The sequence below is a fragment of the Elephas maximus genome, chromosome 2, assembly GCF_024166365.1.
Source record: "Elephas maximus indicus isolate mEleMax1 chromosome 2, mEleMax1 primary haplotype, whole genome shotgun sequence".
In the NCBI taxonomy this organism is placed as follows: Eukaryota; Metazoa; Chordata; class Mammalia; order Proboscidea; family Elephantidae; genus Elephas; species Elephas maximus.
Window position 1 is genome coordinate 228771293 of NC_064820.1, and position 21138 is coordinate 228792430.

The window sequence follows — 21138 nt, forward strand, 5'->3', positions numbered from 1 at the left end:
GGGTGGAGGTGCCGTCAGAGATTCCGTAGAGGGAGGGGGTGAACCTTTCTCGCCTGCAGGTGGCGACGGAACCAGGACGGGGCCGTCTGCAGGAAGGGCATCAAGAAGATCCTGGAGGTGCTGGTGATCAAGCACTCGCTGTCAGAGCACTGGGCGCTGCCGGGGGTGAGTCGCTGCCAGCCCAGCTGCTCCCCACCCCTGGTCAGTTTGTCTGGTCCCTCGTCCACTCCACCCCCTACGGCAGGACGGCCCCCCCACACCGTGGGAACGCTGAGACACCCCCTGCCTCGTGCTGGATTCTGGACAGCCAGTGCTTCCCTTCCAGCTCCTCATCTTACACTTGAGAAAACGGAGGTCCAGATTCCTTTTTCCCTTGCTTTTTGGAGAATAAGGACTTACTGAGCACCTGTTGCATACCACGCACGCCTAGTGGAGGCGGAATGGGTACCCAGGAGGAGCCCAAAAGTCCAGGGCAGAGGCAGGGCCCTCCCCAGGGGTCCTGGGCACCAGACACACACCTTCTCCCCCTCCACCACTGGGGCCTGGGCTGAACCCTGGAGACAAGAGGGCATTTCCAGGGCATGGGGTGGGGTAGGGTGTGGGACAGAGGGCCAGAGTATGGCCCAAGAGTCCTTATGGAGACAGCAGAATCAGGCCAGGGAAGGTTCTGGGTTGTTCCTGTCAACAGTGACCCCGAACTGCTGATGCTTTGTCCCCAGATCACACCTGCACCCTGCCAGGCAGATCTTTACTGAAGAGTCAGCACAGGTTGTCCGCGGTCTGACGGATGGCCCAGTGGTCTGAGTCTGGGATGCAGCCCTGAGGGGAGGCATCTTCTCTGCGCCTGTTCTGGGAGCTTGGGCTCTACCACAATCCTGCTGAGAGCCGTGGTGGTCACCCAACACCAGGCGCCTGTGCCATGGGGCTGGGACACATCAGTGGGGTAGACATGGGCTAGATGAGATGCAGGGTGATGCCCAGCCACTGCCGTCCATCTGTCTGTTCGTCTGTCCATTCATCTGCCCTGGGCAGCACCTGGTGTCTGCAGACATGACACCTGCCCCTGCCAGCCGAGGGAGGGCCTTCCTGAGCCCTTGGCCACAGCCCCTCTCCCCTGGGGCTCCCCTCCTGCACGTGGACCACGTGGGAGTGCCGTCCCCCACTCCCTGCATTCTGGCTACCTCATTCCTGTTCACACATGTTCTGAGCTGGGCTCCTGTCTGTTCTGGGTTGGGCGCCAGGGTCTTCACTATGAGTGTGCACAGGCCTCAGAGGGCCTGCGTATATGTGCAGTGGGGAGAGAGGCTGGGGAGGGCCGGGAGCAGAAGTCCCAGGAGGCCTAGGTGGCCTGAGTTGTGACTGGGGACTCTGAGGCCCTCCAGAAACTCAGGAACGCTGCAGGGACTCAGAGTAACAACTGGCGTTCTGTAGATGGTGGGGTGCTGGGTGCCTGTACATGGGCAGGTGGCCAAAGGCCCAGCATGTGGCACGGCAAGAGGGATGGGGAATGAGGAGGAAATATGAAGCAGCCAGCCTGCCAGGCAGAGGTGGGTGTGGGGAGGTGGTCCTTGGATCACTTCTCTGGAAACAGTGCCAGCAGAGATGGGTCCTAGGGCCTTGACAGCAGGTCAGGGTGGACACCGGCTGGAGTAGATGAAGGCCAAGGTGGATTCGAACCAGGGTGCATGTGGACCAGGTGGATGCAGGCTGGGACGGATGCAGGTGGGGCAGGGCCAAGCATGGCTGACTTGTCTCTGCCCCTCTACTCAGGGCTCCCGGGAACCAGGGGAGACGCTGCCCCGGAAGCTGAAGTGTGTCCTGCAGCAGGAGTTCTGGCCGTCCTTCGAGAGCCTGTTGAAGCAAGGGGTAGAGGTAGGGCGCCACTGTTCTCTGCTCCCCATAGTCCACAGCCTGCAGCTCCTGAGAGCGGGGGAAGAACCTGGACCAGGGCATGGGACTAGGCAGCTCGCCCTCCCTCTCCATCCCTGGGACAGGCTGTGATTTGGGCTGCTCTCACCTGGACACCAGGGTCCTGCTCTCACACCAGGGTGTGAATAGGCTCCTCAGGGTGTGAATGCAGGGAGAGAGAGAGAGGCCCCCTGGTGGGGAGAATCCTGCATGTCCCGGTCCCTCCAAGGGCAGTGCAGACAGCCCGTCCTCCAACACCCACTCTTGCCCAAAATCCTGGGCTCAGATCCTGCACTGCAGGGCCCCACGGGTGTCTGCAACCAGCCCACCTCCCAGGTAGAAGTGTGGGGCACCTGGGCTGGAAGGGGTTGCACAGCTGAGCCCAGGGATGGCCAGATGCTCCCAGTGCATCTGCCCTTCTGCAGAGGCCTTTTCTTTTCATTGAACGCTTTCTTAGTTGCGGAAATAATAGGCATTTCCTGTCACAAACTGAGAAATACAGACGGGCAGACTGCAATGAAGGCGCCTGGCCCACTTCACACCTACCCCTCCAGCGCACATGGCGGGGCTGCCCACAGCACTCTGGCGATGTCTCTATGAGCTCAGCACTGGCTCCCTCGACCCACAAATATGCACACATGCTCTTAACCAAAACAGATTATACTGTGCGTATTTTCTCATGATTTGCTTTTCCACCCAGTTTACGGTGGTATTAACTAATGTACCTCATTCTTTTTAACGATTAGATGGTGTTTTGTAGCATGGCTGTATCATGATTCATTTGAACAGTCCTCTAGTGGACATTTCAGTTGTCGTGTATTAAGCTAAATCACAACATTGCTGCTAGTTGACGTTTTTGATCTACAAGCCCAGCAATTTCTCGTGGTTTACCCTGTATGGTGCCTCAGGGACACCTCCATCTCTTTTTAATCCCTCAAAGAGCTCTGGAAGTGCTTTGAGGACAGTCAGGTTGAGGCTCGCCTCCGAAGGCCTTGGCTGTCACAGGAGTCAGGAGTGACAGCCCCTGTGACATGCCGGTCTAAGGAATCTCAGTGGGAAAGCCTGGGTGGGCTGGGCTGGGCAGTAAGAGGGAGGGCTTCGAGACAGGCTGAGGGAGCCAGGCGTGGGTGTGGGGCCACGTCCTGGGGGTGGGATGCAGCAGAGGGACATGGAGGCCCCTTTCTAGACCTGCAGCCCCTTGTGGTGGGCCGGGCGGGCTGGGGGCATCCTGGCAGACTGCCTCATCCCTGCTCCACCTTCCAGGTGTACAAAGGTTACGTGGATGACCCGAGGAACACGGACAATGCCTGGATCGAGACAGTGGCTATCAGCATCCACTTCCAGGACCAGAATGATGTGGACCTGAAGCAGCTGAACTCTGTACGGGGCTGGGGATGCAGCTCCGAGGGGCAGGGGGGCACGGGGTCCTAGCTTGCTCTAGAGATGCCTCAGGGCTTCCAGGGGAAGGATCTGATCTGCCCAGGACCAGAGTGAAGGCTGCAGGGGGTCAGAGTCTTTTCCAGAAGGTACTGGGCCCCTGTCACTAGGGGAGGGGGAGGAGGGAGAAGCCAGAAATCAGCAGGACCTGGGGGTCAGAGCCGAGTCAGGGCTGGGGTGACTGCTAGGGTCCTGTGCATCCCTGTGACCCCAGAGCCTCCTGGGAAGGCCTTCTGGGTCATGTCTGGGGGTGCTGGCAAGGCTTCCCTGCTCCTGGTCTATAGACACCTTTAAGGAGATAGTCGTCCCATCTACCTAGACTAACCTTCCATACCCCTAACCCAGAACTGGAATGGAAAAGTCCCTGGAACAAAGCCCAGGCTCTATGGACAGGGCAGGGTGCTCAGAGAAAGGCTGCGTCTGCCTCTCTCTGCCTTCAAGGACGCACAGGTGCTTTGCAGGTGTTAGCCGATTCATACCTGAAGTAGATGTTCTCAGAGCTTTAGCAAAGGACGGTGGGGGTGGTGAGGTGGGCAGCAGCAGCATCGGGTGGGCAGTAGGTCAGACCTCCCTTGTCTTTCCAGCACCTGCACTCCCACGACCCCGAGGTGTCCTTCCGCTGGCAGGTGGTGGACAGGTGCATCCCGCTGTATGCCAACCACAAGACCATCCTCCAGAAGGTGGCCACTCTGTTTGGAGCATACTACTGACCGGGACTATGTGGCTGCGGCTGGCAGCAAGGCCTGCTGGTTGATGCTGGGCTCACCCCCGGATCTCGGCCCTGCGTGGGTGGGTCCTGGCACCCCTTGTGGTCACCTCGAGTTGGCTAGTCAATGGCTCCTGAACTGAGGAAGTATCAAGGCACCTCAAGAGGCAGACCCAAGGGAGGGGGATGGGCCTGGCTCTGGCACCCAGCAGTTACCCAGAGTTGAGGGGCACCAGGACCACACCAGCTGGGTGTTGGCCAGTCACTGGCTGGGCCGAAGTCAGTTCACTTCCTAGTCTTATCTTCTCAAGGAGTATCTCCATCATAGGCCGCAGCCCAGGTTTCCTCCTCTTTCACCTGGCCTGTGAGGACCTGGGATGTTGTCCCTGGCTGGGGCTGGGCAGTGTGTGCTTGCTACGGCTCCCCAACCTGGCTGCCAGGTGAGCCTCTGCAGGGCAGGCAGGCAGGAGATGTTACCCAGCCTGGCCTGCCTCAAAGTTGCAGGGAAGTCTCTGCTGTGTTTCTCAACATGAGGCATCCGTGTTCTGGGAGGCATGGGCAGGTGAGCAAGCCTCAGACAGGAGCCGGCAGACCCAACATGCAACAGAGAGGCAAGCTTGACTCTGCCAGGCCCTCCCGCACGGCCCTCAGGCCTCCTCCTTCCCTCTCAGCTCTGTCAAGGGGATGGTGGCTGGCCAGCTTGATTTTGGTGTCAGGGACACATCTAAGCATTCCCACCAGGAGCCAATGGGATGGGGAATGTTTCAAGGACCCAACATTAAATTGGCTCTCTTGCTGCCTGTCCAGCCCTCTGTGCTTCCCCAAAGATGTATGCACGTGGTGGGGAGGGTGCTTACAGCACAGGGCTTGGGGCCCAAGGGGTGCTGTCTGGGCCCCCAAACCTATTTCCTGCCAGAGGCTGAGCTTCTGTGACCAGCGGGCAGTCCTGTGGGCATTCCCCATGGGCGACTCTGTGGGCCTTCCCTGTGGGCATTCCCATGGGTGTTGGGTGTCCCCTTGAGTAGTTCCCTGGGCAGTCCCTTGGATGTCTGTGGGCATTTCCTGTGGGTATTGGGAGTCTCTATGGGTGGTCCTGTGGGCAGTCCCCGTAGGCATCTCTGTGGGCATTCCTTGTGAGCATTGGGCATCCCCATGGGCAGTCCCTGTGGGTGTTGGGTGTCTCCATGGGTGGTGCCCTGGTCATTCCTTGTGGGCGTCTCTGTGGGTGTTTCCTGTGGGTGTTGGGCATCCCCATGGGTGGCCCCTGTGGGTGTATCTGTAGGTGTTGGGTGTCCCCATGGGTGGTCACCTGGGCAGTCCCCATGGGCATCTCTGTGGGCGTTCCCTATGGGCATTGGGCATCCCCATGGGCAGTTCCCTGGGTAGTTTCTGTGGTGTCTCTGTGGGCGTTCCCTGTGGGCATTAGAAGTCCCCATGTGTGGTCCTGTGGGCAGTCCCCATAGGCATCTCTGTGGGCGTTCCCTGTGGGCACTGGGCATCCCCATGGGCAGTCCCTGTGGGTGTTGGGTGTCCCCATGGGTGGTGCCCTGGTCATTCTTTGTGGGCATCTCCTGTGGGTGTTGGGCATCCCCATGGGTGGTCCCTGTGGGTGTATCTGTGGGCATTGGGTGTCCCCATGGGCTGTCACCTGGGCAGTCCCTGTGGGCATTTCTGTGGCCATTCCCTGTAGATGTTGGGCATCCCCATGGGTGGTCCCCTGGGCAGTCCCCACTGGCGTCTCTGTGGGCATTCCCTATGGGTGTTGGGCATCCCCATGGGCAGTCCCCTGGGCCGTTTCTGTGGTGTCTCTATGGGCTTTCCCCGTGGACATTGGGCTTCCCCATGGGCAGTTCCTGTGGGTGTCTCTGTGGGCATTCCCTGTGGGTGCTCGTCGTCCCCATGGGCGGTCCTGTGGGAGGTTCCCGTGCATACCCTTCAGGTGTAACTCATGATTTTTGCTCTGACTCACCCCTCTCACTGTGCTGGCTGCCTCTTCTTAAGTTTTCCTGACCTGGCATCCAGCATTGCCCATGGGCCACCTGCCAGAGTCTTGGGCAGCCTCATATGCCCCTAAAGCTACCTGACCCAGAGATCCTGATGCTCCCCTGCAGGTGCTCAGGAGCTGTGTGGTCACCAGGCCCCACCCCCCAGGGCTGTAGTCTTCCACTTGAACTAGAGCTCTCCATCCACTGTTCCTGCCCACTACCAGCTTCCCAGATATACAGCTGGTCACTTACCCTCCCCCATTCCCTTCACTGAGTTTTGAGGACAAGAGCCAACTGGGAGCTGGTTGGAAATGGCAAGGTTCTGACTCAAGGGTCTAGGGGTGGCCCTGGGTCTGCACTTCTCATCAGCACCCCTTGGCACCCCAGGCAATTGGGACAGTGGTTTGACTGTGGGGCATGTTCTGCCTCACGCGGTTCCACCCATCCTGGTCCAGGTCGGGGCCCACCCGTAACCTTGGGTCCCGGTCCAAACCTCAGCCCAGCACCTGTCACACTCAGTGTCACAGGGAGGGCCGCCCTCTGGACTGAGCTCCTGCCTCAAGAGTCCTGTCTCTCTTGTCTGGGTCTGTGGGGTCCCACAGATGCTCTAGAAACATCTGTGCTGGAGGAGGAGGTGAGGGGTGGGGCTGTGTTAGGGAAGTCAGACCAGGGGAGGTGGCCAGGGGAGGCCATGTAGCCCCCGCATCCCCCCCAAGGAAGAAGCTACTTCTCAACCCAGGGCTACTGAAAGCTGGGTTGGGGCACCAGCTTGGGCCTCCGGGTTGGGATGGCAGGCTGGGATGCTGTGTCTGAACACTGGCTCAGGGTGAGCTGGGTCAGGGCGCCAGGTTGGGGTGCTGGGTTGGGCACTGGGTAGGGTTCTAGGTCAGGGCACTGTGACTGAACACTGGGTCGGCGAGGCCAATGGGGCCAGATCAGGAGCCTGGGTGGGAGGGGGCAGATTGGGGGGGGTCAGGGTGGTGTGTCAGGTGGGGGGTTGGGGTGCTGGGGTAGGGCACTAGGTCAGGGTGAAGAGTCAAGGTGGTGGGTTGGTGTGCCAGATCAGGGCAGATCAGCGTGCTGGGTCAGTGAGGCTGGATCAGGGTGCTGTGTGGAGAGGGTGGGTCAGGGGGTAGGTGAAGGGTCAGGGCACCAGGTGGTAGGGCACATGTCCGGGTGCTGTGTCAGACCAATCAGGTTGGGGCAGGGCCCAGGCGGGGTGGCAGGTTGGGTACCAGGTGGTGGTGGGGGTTGGGTCTGGCCATCTCCCTCAGCTGCATGGATGGGCCCAAGTCTTATCTGTAGGTGCTTACTCTGGGCTCAGCCACATACCAGCAGCTCCCTCTCATGAGGGCAGTATTGTCACCCCACTCTGTAGACAAGGGATCTGGGGCTCAAGGCTGTGTCTACTTAGTCCGTTGGCAGGAATCAGTGAATCCAGGACTCCAACTGGGTCCCTGCCCTGTAGCAGCCCCAGTAAGTCATCTTAGAACCTAAAGGGGGGCAGATGGAATAAATTAAAAACTATTTATTTTTGAGTCAGTCAGGCACAAGGCTCACTGATTCATTCAGTATCACCTTGTTGCCCAGCGCTGTCTAGGCCCTGGTGGTCAAGGTTTGTGGGATACAGCTGTGAGTATCCACTCCCTGCCCCCAAGGGCCTCACAACCTGGGAAGTGATGACTGACAGGCTGGGAGCCTCCACTGGGGTCAGAGGTAGGCGAGGAGAGTGACCTTTCTAGCAGAGGAATCCGTGGAGGTTTCTTGAATGAGGTGGCACAGAAGTTGGGTCTCAAAGTACAGAATATAGAATGAGTGGGGGCTGGGCAGGGCTTTACCTGCTTGCTGTCGTTTTCCCCAGTGTCTGGAACCACTGTTATAAAACAGACTCTCAATGCATGAAAAACTTATCAGAACTTCAGGAGAAACAAATCTGGCCTGTGAAATTCAATTAAAAAAAAAAAGAAAAATCCTAGATATGTCTTCATGAAATTTTAGAACAACAAGAGTAAAAGGAAAATCTTAAAAACCAACATAATTAAAAAACAAAACAAAACAAAACAAAAACCAGGTTCCCTGAAAAGAAACAAAAACAAACCAACTCTGGGCTTCCTCAGAGCAATACTAGATGAGAGAAAATAATGTCTTCAGAGTTCTAAGGAGGCTGGGTTTTGTATCTAGAATCATATACCCAGCCAAACTAGCATTCCATTCTAAAATAAAGACATTTTAGAAATGTAACACAGAAAGGGTGTTACCCCCATGTCCTTTCTGGAAAAAAGTCTCAAAACACACACAAACTGTAAAAACCAAGCTCTGTGGTAAGCAAAGAAACCATTAAAATGTATGCTGTCTCAAAACGATACTGGTGAGGAGTGAGCTTCTTGGCTAAAGTAGACACATGGGACTATGTGGGCAGCTCCTGTCTGGAGGGGAGATGAGAGGGCAGAGGGGGACAGGGGCTGGCTGAATGGACGCAGGGAATACAGAGTAGAGAGGAGGAGTGTGCTGGCTGTCTCATTAGGGGGAGAGCAACTAGGAGTACACAGCAAGGTGTATATAAGTTTTTGTATGAGAGACCGACTTGATTTGTAAACTTTCACTTAAAGCACAATAAAAAAAAAATGTATGCTATCTCTTGCAATTGTTGAGGCTCAAATATACCAACAATCATGAAGACGATACAGGACCAGGCAACTTTTACTTCTGTGATACATAAGTTGGAGCTGACTCAATGGCAACTAAAAACCATAAAAACAATGTAAACCGAATTTACTATCAGCCTAGAGTTCAAACCCTGAATGGCCTCACTGGGCGTTGGCAGAGGAGGCTTCTGAAGGGCAGTCACAGGTCCATGAAGTTCTCACCTTGCTCAGGAGGAAGGAACAGATGCCGACCAGCCACAGATGCTGGGAGGAAAACGGAGACTTACACATGCAGGGTGACCGCAGGAGGGAAGAAATAGGATAACTGTAAACCACTTGAAGAATGAAGTGGGACAACAACAAAATCAAAGGGAAAAAATCAATAAAAATGGTTTATATGAAATAGGATGGTAAGAAATTGTCAGAATATGTCATTGATTCGTTGTTGCTCGCTGCCACTGAGTTGGCTCCGAATCATGGCAACCTTATGTAAACAGAACGAAATGCTGCCCGGTCCTGGGGTATCTTCGTGTTTGAGTCCATTGTTGGGGCTACTTTATCAGTCCATGCCATTGAGGGTTTCCCTGATTTTTATTGACCCTCTACCAACCACGATGTCCTTTTCTAGTGATTGGTCTTTCCTGGTGATGTGTCCACACTAGGTGAGACAAAGGCTCACCATCCTTGCTTCTAAGGAACACTTTGTATTTCTTCTGAGACTGATTTGTTTGTTTTTCTGGCAGTCCACCGCATAGTCAGTATTCTTCACCGACACCCCAGGTCAAATGCACCGATTCTTCTTCTGTCTTCCTTTTTCTTTGTTCAGCTGTTACATCTATATGAAGTAATTGAAAAGTCCATGGCTTGGGGTCAGGTGCACCTTAGTCATCAAAGGGACATCTTTGCTTTTTAAAACTTTAAAGAGATCTTTTGCAGCAGATTTGCTTAATGCAATAAGTCAGTAATTACAATATATATATATAAGGAGATTTTCATATTGGTATATAAAAATAACAAAAAATTCCTACTATTTTCCATATACAAGAGACTCATCCCCCAAAAAATAGGAGCCCTGGTAGCGCAGTGGTAAAAGTGCTAGGCTGCAAACCAAAAGGTCGGCAGTTTGAACCCACAGCTGCTCCTTGAGAGAAAGATTTGGCAGTCTGCTTCTGTGAAGATTTACAGCCTTGGAAACCCTACAGGCGCTATGAGTTGGAATCCGCTTCACGGCAGTGGGCGTGGTTTCTTTTGGAAAACAAAAATAACACATACTAGCTGAAAATATAGGAACGAGGAAGTCTGAATTAGGCAAATACCCTGAAAAAGTGTGGAAATATTTATAGCAGTCCAATAGAATTCAAGTCTAAAATAAATTTGTCCTTATAAAAAATTAAGGAAAACAAAAACAAAAAAGTTGACTCCGACTCATAGTGACCCTATAGGGAAGAGGGATATTTAATTGGATAAAGATATAAATCCGTCAAGAAGATATAGCTGTCACAAACTATTAACCACCTAACACCATAACTTTGAAATATATAAAGTAAAACTGATAGAAATGCAAGGAAAAATGAGCAAATTCACAGTAATAGTTGAGGTCTTCAAGGACTTCTCTCAAAAATCAAAGTGTCAAGAAGACAAAGAAAATATGACAGAGTTTGAATAAGACAGCCAAAAAGACTGAGGTCATTCTGTATGTGTGTTGTGTGTATATATACATATACATAAACATGTACAACACACATATCTGTATAAAAACCACCACCCACCTGTCAGTTTGTCATACTGTGGTGGCTTGTGTGTTGCTATGATGCTGGAAACTATGCTACCAGTATTTCAAATACCAGCAGGGTCACCCATGGTAGACAGTTTTCAGTGTGGCTTCCAGAATAAGACAGACTAGGAAGAAAGCCTCGTGATCTACTTCCAAAACTTAGCCAATGAAAACCTTCTGGATCACAACAGAACATTGTCACGTCATCAAGAGGGATCGATTGCTAGCGAAGGACATCGTGTTTGGTGAAGTAGGCTATTGAGGGTGAGGAAGACCCTCCGTGAGATGGATTGGCACAATAGCTGCAATGATGGACTCAAACATGCCAGGAATCATGAAGATGATGTCGGACTGGGCAACATTTTGTTGCGTTGTACATAAGGTATGACTGAGAGCCGACTTGATGGCAGCTATCTATCCATCCATCCACCCGTCCATCCGTCCATCAGTCCATCCACCCAACCCACCCACCTACCCACCCATCCATCCACCCATTCATCCCTCCACCCATTCATCCATCCCTCCATCCATTCATCCATCCAACTCTCAAAAAAATAGCTGTATGTGTGTGTATACATGATCCTGTCCCTGCCCTAGCAGCAGCAACAACACAGCAACAACAACAACAAAAGGTCCAGAGGAGACACATCGTTTCAGACGTACGTGGGACACGCACAAGAACTGACCGTGCATTGTGCCGTGGAGCGGTCTCAACAATTCCCAAATGCACCTCCATCATTGAGGCCACCTCTCTGCCGCAGAACAGTAACATCAGAATGTGGGAGTAAGAGGATAGGAAGGGCGTTTAGTCATTCCAGGTGCCTTGCCTCATCCAGGCATGCTCTGGCTATAGGTAATGGTCCCCCGACCAGTACTGGCTTAAAGCACACAGACAAGGCAGTGGTCCAGGGCAGGACAGCTGATCAGCGATGCAGCCCTTCTTCCTCTCTGTCCTTTCTCAGAGGGCTTACGTCCTCAGGACTGGGGTCTCCTGTATATGAGGCATCGCGTCCTGCTGTTCTCAGGCTGATGGGCACGGCAGTGCCCTAGGGGAGAGCAGACCCTGCCCAGTGACTTTCACCTTACATCTCACTGGCCAGCACTGGGTCACCAGGCCACTCTCAGTTGCATAGGATCCGGGAGAAGCGAGGACTTTGAGTTGGGCACATTGCCGTCCTGATCAAAACTGGGATTCTCCACAGAATTCCAGGGGGGAGGCAGTCCCGGCCTCTGCTGACACATCCTTCCAGTGACCTCTGGCTGAAGTCAACACTTAGGTTTTGTGCGAAGCAAGCTATTTAGAAGTAAAAGACGCAGGGTTATGTATCACAGCCTGTAGGATATGGCTAAGGAGTTTTAAGAGGAACGTGTGTAAACTTGAGCGCAATTATTTGAAAATAAAGATTGAAAATACAGGATCTAAGTTAATAACTTGAGAAGCTCAGAAAAAGCTACATAATAAATTCAGGGGCTGAGAAAAGGGAAAAGTCAGAATTTAATGACATAGAAAAAAAAAAGAATGGTGTTATGGATTAAATTGTGTTCCCCTAAAATATGAGTTGGAATCCTAGCTCCTATACCTGTGAATGTGATCCCATTTGGAAGTAGGGTTTTCTTTGCTGTGTTAGACCATACCTGAGTAGGGTGGGTTCTAAACCTAATCATTTCTGAGTCATATAAAGAGCAGAATAGACACATAGACACATGGGGGAAGACAGATGCCACGTGAGGATCATCTACAAGCTAAGGAGCCAAGGAACTTGCCTGTGACTACTGATGAGGAGGAAATCCACATAGCCGAGACTCTGATTCGGACTTTTAGCCTCCAGAACCATAAACCATAAGGAACTAAAATTCTGCTCTTTAAAGCCACCCATTGATGATATTTCTGTTACAGCAACACTGGGTAACTAAGACAAATGGACATGGTAAATATATTTTAAAAAATCTTTTCTTGACCAAGGTCAACAGAATTAGGAGGACTCGGACAACTCTGAGTGAGAGGAAGAGGAGAGAAGTGGGGGATGGGGTGGGGGTGGGGGCGCCAGGAGAGTGCACGAAGGAGATTAACCTGGGAACCCAGAGGGAAAAGCTAGATAAAGCGAAGGCATGTGTCCCCTTGGAAGATGGGGTGGAACTTCTGTTCCCATGATGAGCCCTAGGACCCAAGAAAGTGAAGGCCATTGGGGTGTAGCCTTCTGCCAGGATGTTGAAGGGGGCCTTTGGGGAAGACACTGGGAGGGGCCGGGGCCCAAACAGCGAACTGGCCACTCAGGACTCTTGGGGGGCCCAGGAGGGGAAGCATCACCGACTTTTTTTTGGTTTTTCAAGATCAGGCAGAGACCCAGGAATGCAGGCTGAGTTCAGATGAGCAAAGGGGAAGGCTCAGTCTGGCCCAAACCACTGGGAACACATTTGTTAAAAGGCAGTTCACCTATAGTTGGGGCTTTCTGGAGGGTTCAGTTTTTCCTCTGGCCTTGCCTTTGCAGGTTTCCGTGAAGCTGACAGACCAGTTTCCAGTGAATCGACTCCAACTCGTGGTGACCCTGTGTGTGCCAGAGTAGAACTGTGTCCCATAGGGTTTTCAGGCTGCTTTTTTTTGGTGTGTGAAGTAGATCACCAGGCCTTTCTTCTGAGGTGCCTCTGGGTGGACTTGACCCTCCAAACTTTCGGTTAGTAGCTGAGTGCATCAACTGTTGCCATAGCACTCCTTTAATGCTGCTTTCTGTCTTCTCCACGTGCTCCCCAAGTTCTGCCCACCTCCACCTGGGAGTTGCTCAGGCTGCCACGCTAGCGTTGTGTCTGGGTGAGGGGCAGCTCCAGGGGCTGAAGGGCAGCTCCAGGGGCTGAAGGGCAGCTCCAGGGAGCCAAGCACAGAGGAGGATAGAAGGCTGCTGACACTCACATAAATGGCCCAAGGCTCCGAGGAAAGGGCTGGGCTCACGGGCCACCCTTTGGTCTTTTTAAGCGTGGCCATGGCAGGGTGTGGCCTCCCCAGCATGATTTATTCGTTGGGCCTGATTTCATCCCAGCCCTTGTGGATGTCGGAAGCTGTGCCCTCACATGCGCATCCCCAGAGAGATGTATCAGCCTCACCTCATCAAACAGCCTTCCAGAAGGGAAAGCAAGTAACCAGTTAGGTCAGCTATGTTTCATCCCTGGGGCCATGGATGTTTATCCTGGAGGATAAACAGGAGCCCAATTATAGGAATAAGGGTGACTCAAGTGGCCAGGCCACACAGCCAGGATGACACTAGAAGGATTTTTTTTTTTCTTTTTGAGAGTAGGTTCATCGTCCAGAGTGGACAGTTACGTGAGGCCCTCCATTGGGCCCTGTGGCCAGTGCCTCCCACTGACACCTCTGATATCATCACCAGTTAAGGCAGGCAACACACACAGAACTGAAAGGACCAAAGGGAAATGCTTCCCCACACAACTCCACAGGAGGGCAGCACTCACAAGCTAATAAGTACATAAACAAAAAAGTATTATTAACAGATATAATGATTATACCCACCAGTCTTTCGGTTTGTCGTAATGTGGTGGCTTGCATGTTGCTGTGATGCTGGAAGCTATGCGACCGGTATTTCAAATACTAGCAGGGTCATCCATAGTGGACAGGTGTCAGCAGAGCTACCAGACTAAGACAAACTAGGAAGAAAGGCCTGGAGATCCACTTCCAAAAATCAGCCAGTAAAAACCCTGTGGATCCCAACAGAGCATTGTCCAATATAGTGCTGGAAGATGAGCCCCCTAGGTTGGGAGGAACTCAAAGTACATAGTGGATGCAATAATGGACTTGAGCATGCTAATGTCCGTGAGGATGGTGCAAGATCAGAGACTGTTCTATTGTGTTGTGTGGGATCACAGTGAGTCAGAGCTGACTCGATGGCAGCTAATAGCAGTAACTACAATCATTATACTGCACTGTATTGTCTCCTGGTATTGCAGTGTGTGATGGTTACGGTTGTGTGTCCCCTTGGCTGGACCATGATTCTCAGTGGTTTGGCAGTTATGTAATGACGGAATTTGGCAGTTATGTAATGATGTAGTCATTCTCCATGATGTGATCTGATGTGATCAGCCAATCAGTTGTAAAAGGAGTTTCTTCGTCATACTCACAGTCACAGTCACAGTCATCCAGTGCTGCTATAACCGAAATACGACAAGTAGATGGCTTTAACAAAGAGAAGTTTACTTCTCAGTAAAGTAGGCTAAAAGTCCAAATTCAGGGCATCAGCTCCAGGGGAAGGTTTTCTTTCTCTGTCGGCCTTCTCATCAATCTTCCCCTGGACTAGGAGCTTCTCTGCACAGGAACCCTGGGTCCAAAGGATGCACTGTGCTCCCGGTGCTGATTTCTTGGTGGTATGAGGTCCCCCAACTCTCTGCTTACTTCCTTTTCCTTTTATCTCTTGTAAGATTAAAAAGTGGTACAGGCAACACCCCGGGGAAACTCCCTTTACATTGGATCAGGGATATGACCTGAGCAAGGGTGTTACATCCCACCCTAATCCTCTTTAACCACAGGCAGAGATTATGATTTATAACACATAGAAAATCACAAAATGGAGGACTACCACACATGGCCTAACCAAGTTGACACATATTTTTTGGGGGACACAATTCAATCTATTACAGGGGGTGTGGCCTGCATCCAGTATATATATGGACTTTCTGGCAAACTTAGCTTGCTTGCTTTGGATCTTGCCGTTGCCTCATCATCTTCTGACCTCTAGTTCTTGGGACTTGTGCCAGCAGCCTGCTGTATTGCCCGCCGATATTGGGATTTGTCAGCCTCTGCAGCCCATGAGCCAGCAGCCTGCCATCTGACCTGCCAATTTTGGGTTCATCAGCCCCTGCAGCTACGTAAGTCAAGAGTAGCCTCCAGCCTGATGCCTGATCCATGGGCTTGTGACCTGCCAGCTTCTACAACAGCATGAGCGATTTCCTTGAGATACATTTCTCTCTCTCTCTTTCTATATATAGACATGTATATACATGGTTTTGCTTCTCTAGAGAACCCAGGCTAAGACATTGGGTACTGGGAGTGGTTATACAGGAATAAAATCGTAAAGGATGAGTTTTCAAAATTGATTCTCAAGTCTGAACAGTCTTAAAGGTGCTGATGACTCTGCCTCCAGTAGTGAAGAGGGTGCTGTAATCCACGGCATGAGATGGCAATAGAAATACGCAAAATACCACCACCAGTAGATCAGGTATTAGTGAGAGGTGAGGCTCTGGGTGATTGCATGTTTGATACTTTTCTACGATTTTGTCAGAATGAGAGGTATAAAGAAGCTGCTTGGTTGGTCCTACTTTTTCTAGACAGAGTGATGGAAAAAAGAGATTGAGCTCAGGGCTTCAGATTCGCAGCTCAAGGGCTGCATAAAAGACCTCAGAGTTGCCACTTGTGCCCTAAAAGAAAGCCTTATTCCTTATAGTAACAGAACTGATGTTGCCAAAAACCAAACCCAGGGTCTTATCCTAGGAATGGCTGAATCACAATGTCAACTGAATTCCCAACCTCGAATGGTGTCTGAAGCTACAGTGAGGGCACTGATTGGGAAGAAATGGGATCCTGAAACGTGGGATGGGGACATATGGGCAGATAATCTGGAAGCTGGGGACACTGCACCCCTAAATTCCATTCAATCACTCCTGCCAACAGAACCAGCCTTCCCACTCCCACCTGAAGAGATTAAACCATCTTTGTCTGCTAAGCTAACTGCACAAATAATGTGCACAAATCTTAAATGTGGCCCTCTACTTCTGAAAAATCAGCCAGTGAAAACCCTATGGGGATGGCACAGGGCTGAGGAGCTTTTCATTCCATTGTGCATGGGGTCGTCAGTCGTCAAGGGTCAACTAGATGACTGCTAACAGCAACAACAATAACAACAAGCCCTGAACAGCTGCTGAAATAATATAACAAAGAATTACAGCTAAGAAGTCAACCAAGTAGAGAAATTGGAATAATAAAAAATACACAACCCCAAAAGCAGCTGGAAAAGAGGAAAAAAATGGAACAAATAGAAAACAAAGAGCAAGATGACAGATTCAAGCCCAATCACATCAATCATCATCTTAAACATAAATGATCAAAATCAGGAAATTACTGTTGATATAAAAAAAAAAAAATACTGTGAACTAAACTACTGACCTTACTCGGATTTCACCAGCTTTTTCTTCACTAACGGCCTTTGCCTGCTCCAGGATCCCACACTGCATTTAGTTGTTATTTCTCCTTAATGTCTTCCAATCTGTTAGTTACTCAGTCTTCTCTTTTGTGATTTTGACACTTTTGAAGAGTATTGATCAGTTACTTTGTAAAACGTCTTTCGGTTTGGGTGTGTCTGATGTTTTCTCAGGAGTGGAATGAGGTTACACATTTTTGGCAAGAAAACCAGGGAAGTGCTGTTGTGCCCTTCTTGGTCCATTCTGTTAAACGGCACATGGTACTGATCTGTCTTATCACTGATATTAGCCTTGATCACATAGTTAAGGTGCTTTCTGCTGGGTTTCTCTACTATAAAGCTATTACTTTTCTCTTGTAGTTAATTTAAAAAAAATGGTTAAGAGAGTGAGAAGACAATTTAAAGACTCAGAGGGAATATTTACAAATCATATATCTGATAAAGAACTTTTATCCAGAATATATAAAGAACTTCTTGAAGTCTTGAGCCATCTCCACTGTTACAGTTCTCTCTGACTTCTGGGTCTAGAGGATTCTCAGCGCAGGGACTCCAGGTCCAAAGTGTGTGTGTGCTCTGCTCCTGGCTCTTCTTGATGGTAGTGATGTCCCCCCTCAACCTTTGGGTTTGGCTCTTTTTTAAGCCTAGCAGGGTGGAAAAACTGACCAGTGCCTTTGGTAGGCCACAGGTACTTTATTTGCATATCCCAGTCAATCATTTCATGGGAGTTACAAGACCATGGCTAGAAGGGCCACATAAAAGCAATTCACTGCCCTGCACACACCAAGCATTGGTGAGGATGTGGGGCATACATTATTGGTGGGAAGGGAAAATTCTACAACTGCTTTATCAGCTTCTTAAGAAGGTAAACATATGGTTTCAATATGATCCAGCCAGTCCACTCCTAGGTGAATAAACAATGCCCATACAAAGACTTGTACGCAAACATTCACAACAGCTCTGTTTGTAATAGTCAAAAAACTGGAAACTACCTAAATGTCTGTCAACGGGTGAATGAATTAACAAACAGTGGAATATCCATACAATGGAATACTACTCAGCAGTAAAAGGAACAAACTATTGATAAGCACAACAACATAGGCAAATCTTAAAATAATTAATTATGCTAAGTGAAAAGAAGCCTGACAAAAACGTATATACTATATGATTCCATTTATATAAAATTGCAGGAAATGGGAACTAATCTATAATGACAGAAAGTAGATCAGTGCTTACCTGGTGAAGCAGGGAGAGGAAGGGTTATGAAGAGGAATCTTTTCGGTGATGGATATTTATTATCTTGATTGTGGTGATGGTTTCAAGGGTGTAGGCAAATATCAAAATACCAAATTTTTATCTCAATTATACCTCAATTAAAAAAAAAAGCTGTCTTAAAAAAACCACAAGGCTCGCTCAGGTCCAGTTCAAATGCCCCCACCCCCACCATTCCCTGCCCTCCTCCGGGTGCCCACCCGCAGGGACCCTAAGACGTGAGTGGGGGAGTAAGCGCCATGAAGCAGGAGGGGAAACAGTGGGGCAGAGACATAACCCTACTCGCCCAACTTTGGGGGCTCCCAGGGTACCAGGCCTGGCTTCGCGCTGATCCAAAGGTCTCCAGTTCTGGGGCTTCAACACACCAGACAGGAGGGTGTTCGCCCACAGCCCTTGTAGAACTGGGTCAGGAGCTGGGCAAGGGGACTGCCAAGGCAGAGCCGGGACTCTGCACTCACAGCCACACCTTCTGCCCAGGCCCCGCCCACTAGCCCCTGCTCCGCCCACAGCCCTGCCCACAGCCCTAACACTAGTACCTGAAAGTACCACCCCGGTCCCCGCCCTTCTCCCCGCATCCCGCCCCATAAGTGCACATCCCGCCTCTCCTTGCCCTCAGTCGTCCCTACTCCGCCTCCAGCCACCCCCCACAGCTCCCCCCTCCCCCAATTGCCCGCCTCTCCCCAAACCCCGCCCCACTGTTCCACAGGTCCAGCTCCCATTCCTCCCGCAGGATCCGTGCGCGTTCTGCAGCGGACAGGATGGGTGCGTTCTCCAGCGGACACAGGATGGCCCCTCCCCAGCCATTCCCCACCCATAGGCCCCGCCCCAGTCTCCCGCAGGCCCCGCCCCTTTAGGCATTGCTCCGCCCACAGGCCCCGCCCCCGGGCGCGCGTGTCCGCCCGCGGCTCGGGGCGTGGGAGCAGGGTCCGCGGGCAGCGCAGCGCGCCGGGCGTGGCGCGGGGCTTGGCTCGCTCGCGGAGGAGCAACCTCACAGCCAAGCGGCCGCCGGAAGCCGCCCAGGTAAAGCCCCCCACCGCCCACCCACCGGGCCGCGGGTCCCGGGTCCCAGCCGCCCCCGCACTCGCCACCGCGCGGCCCTGCCACCTTCAGCCCGCCTTGGCTTTGCTTCCCTCCCCCCACCCCGAACATAATTGAAATAACAGGCGATGACCCCGTGCCTGGTGCTGGTGATTGTTCCCATTAGGGTCGGACCACCGACCAGAAAAGGGTTTATTTATTATTATCGTTTTTTAAGATTGTGAAAATGAGCAAGGAATTAAGCTTTCAACAAGCGATTCCCGGCTCGCCGCGGTGGTGTGCGCGCTCCCTCCCTACCTCAGGTCGCTGAGTGATACTGTCTGACATGGCATTCCCGGAGCTCCAGGGGAGAGCCGGCAGCCAGGCTTCCTGGAAGAGCTCGGGCAGGGTGACACAGGACGCATGGGCTGTCCCCTGTCCCCCGCGTGCTCCGTCAGCCTCCTCTCCTCCATCTGTGCGCTGGGTGCGCCCAGTGAGCGGCCAGTGCGAATGTTCTCTTTTGTGATGAGGCACTTTTCTAGCCCCTTTGGGAATCTCGGGGTAAGTTACAGGGCAGGTTTATTTAAAGAAGGGTGACCCCCACTGGGCAGCTGCTTCAATTTAGGGCCTTCCCAAAAGGTGCCCAGGTCCAACTGTCCACACTGGCAGTGCTGATGGCTCCCTTCCTTTTCCCTCTTAGAACGGAGAGAGTGCACTGTTTTCCTTGGCACACGAGGAGAAGAGAGTGTATGTCTTCGAGGGACACTTGCTCATACTGCCAGCTGCCCAGGAAGTGGGGAGGACCATAGATGGCGGGACTGGCCCAAGGCAGGATGGCCCCACTGGGCAGACAGAGCCCCTCATCACTGCAGGTCCCCAGGGGAGGGCCTTGCCTCCTCCTCCTCTTCTGCCTGCCTTTGAGGGCTGCCTGTCCACAGGGCTGCCAGTGTCCGGAGCACGCTGGGGTGGTGGCTGTGCACTGCAGTGCCACTGGCCTGCGGGAGGTCCCCAGGGACATCCCCACTGATGCTGTGCTCCTGAAGCTCAATGCGAACCAGATCACCCGCATCCCCGACGGAGCCTTCCAGCACCTGAGCCAGCTGAAGGAACTGGACTTGTCTGGGAATGCCATCGAGACCATTGGCCCAGCGACCTTTGCTGGCCTGGCTGGAGGCCTGCGCCTGCTGGACCTGTCCCATAATCGCATCCGCAGGATCCCCAAGGACGCCCTGGGCAAGCTCAGTGCTCAAGTCCGCCTGTCCCACAACCCCCTGCACTGTGAGTGTGCCCTACAAGAGGCCTTGTGGGGGCTGCGACTGGACCCCGACTCTGCAGACGCCATTGCTTGCCACACCTCCGTGCGGGAGGAGTTGGTGGGGAAGCCGCTGATCCAGGCCCTTGACGCTGGCATCAGCTTCTGTGGTACCCACCACAGGACCACCGATGTGGCCATGCTGGTCACCATGTTTGGCTGGTTCGCCATGGTGATCACCTATGTTGTGTACTACGTGCGCCAGAACCAGGAGGATGCCAGGAGGCACCTGGAGTACCTGAAGTCATTGCCCAGCACCCCCATCTCCAAGGACCCCATCAGCCAGGCACCCTAGCACCCTCGGGCACCCTGGGCACCGCCTCCCAAGTCTTCAGGCAAACCCGCGTTCCAGTTGGCTCCACCACTTTCACTTTTTTAGCAGGTTGTGACTTGTGTTGTCGAGATCCCCCCGATGAGGAGGTTGGTGATGACTCTTGCGCCTTTTGTGCGGTCCTTGCCACGTTCACAGACTGCATCTAGTCATTGTAACGTCCTTGAAGTCAGGTAATTTACTATCAGACCCATTTGATGGATGAGGGACCTGAAGCTTAGAGACACTGAAGGACTTCCCTGTGATAACACAGGAAGTGATCCAGTTGGGATTTAGAGCCAGGTCACCTGTCAGGGAATTCCACGTTCTTTCCCCTCTGCAAGCCTCTTCCACATGGTCTCCAGAGGATGTTAATATGCACTCAGGCAAGAAAGACTGTATGGCCCATAAGTGCAAGACTCTCCCCTGTGGAGGTTCGCAATACAGATTTATCTGTTAAAGGCACTGATAAGTCCTGCAGGGAGGAACTGGTTCACCTTTGTTTACCTAGTATTTCCTAAATATATTTGACCCCAGAACCTTCTTTCCAGAGCAAAGTAATAGTATCTCATTATCAGTTT

The 21138-nt window shown here is 52.1% G+C and overlaps 2 protein-coding genes and 1 non-coding gene across 5 annotated transcripts in view; all 3 read left to right on the plus strand.

The window, feature by feature from the left end:
• TRPM2 (transient receptor potential cation channel subfamily M member 2) overlaps positions 1-4847 on the plus strand; it is a 102949-nt gene extending 98102 nt beyond the window's left edge. For all 3 annotated transcript variants that reach the window (XM_049875006.1, XM_049875005.1, XM_049875008.1), the window contains 4 exons: positions 60-165; positions 1771-1872; positions 3172-3288; positions 3930-4847. In XM_049875006.1, coding sequence (XP_049730963.1) covers positions 60-165; positions 1771-1872; positions 3172-3288; positions 3930-4055 — 451 coding nt within the window. In that variant the 3' untranslated portion in view covers positions 4056-4847. The remainder of the gene's footprint in view (positions 1-59; positions 166-1770; positions 1873-3171; positions 3289-3929) is intronic.
• LOC126070749 (Z6 small nucleolar RNA) lies at positions 1770-1810 on the plus strand. The gene has a single exon (XR_007516272.1). It is a non-coding gene; the product is annotated as a Z6 small nucleolar RNA (small nucleolar RNA).
• A 14001-nt stretch (positions 4848-18848) lies between the features above and the next one.
• On the plus strand, positions 18849-20649 carry LRRC3 (leucine rich repeat containing 3). The gene is made up of 2 exons (XM_049859278.1): positions 18849-18938; positions 19636-20649. The coding sequence occupies exon 2, from the start codon at positions 19745-19747 to the stop codon at positions 20540-20542; it is 798 nt and encodes a 265-aa protein (XP_049715235.1). The 5' UTR covers positions 18849-18938; positions 19636-19744; the 3' UTR covers positions 20543-20649.
• The last annotated feature ends 489 nt before the right edge of the window (positions 20650-21138 follow it).

Excerpts from the sequence above, each read along its gene's own strand:
- LRRC3 (XM_049859278.1), top strand. The coding sequence starts at position 19,745 with ATGGCGGGACTGGCCCAAGGCAGGATGGCCCCACTGGGCAGACAGAGC.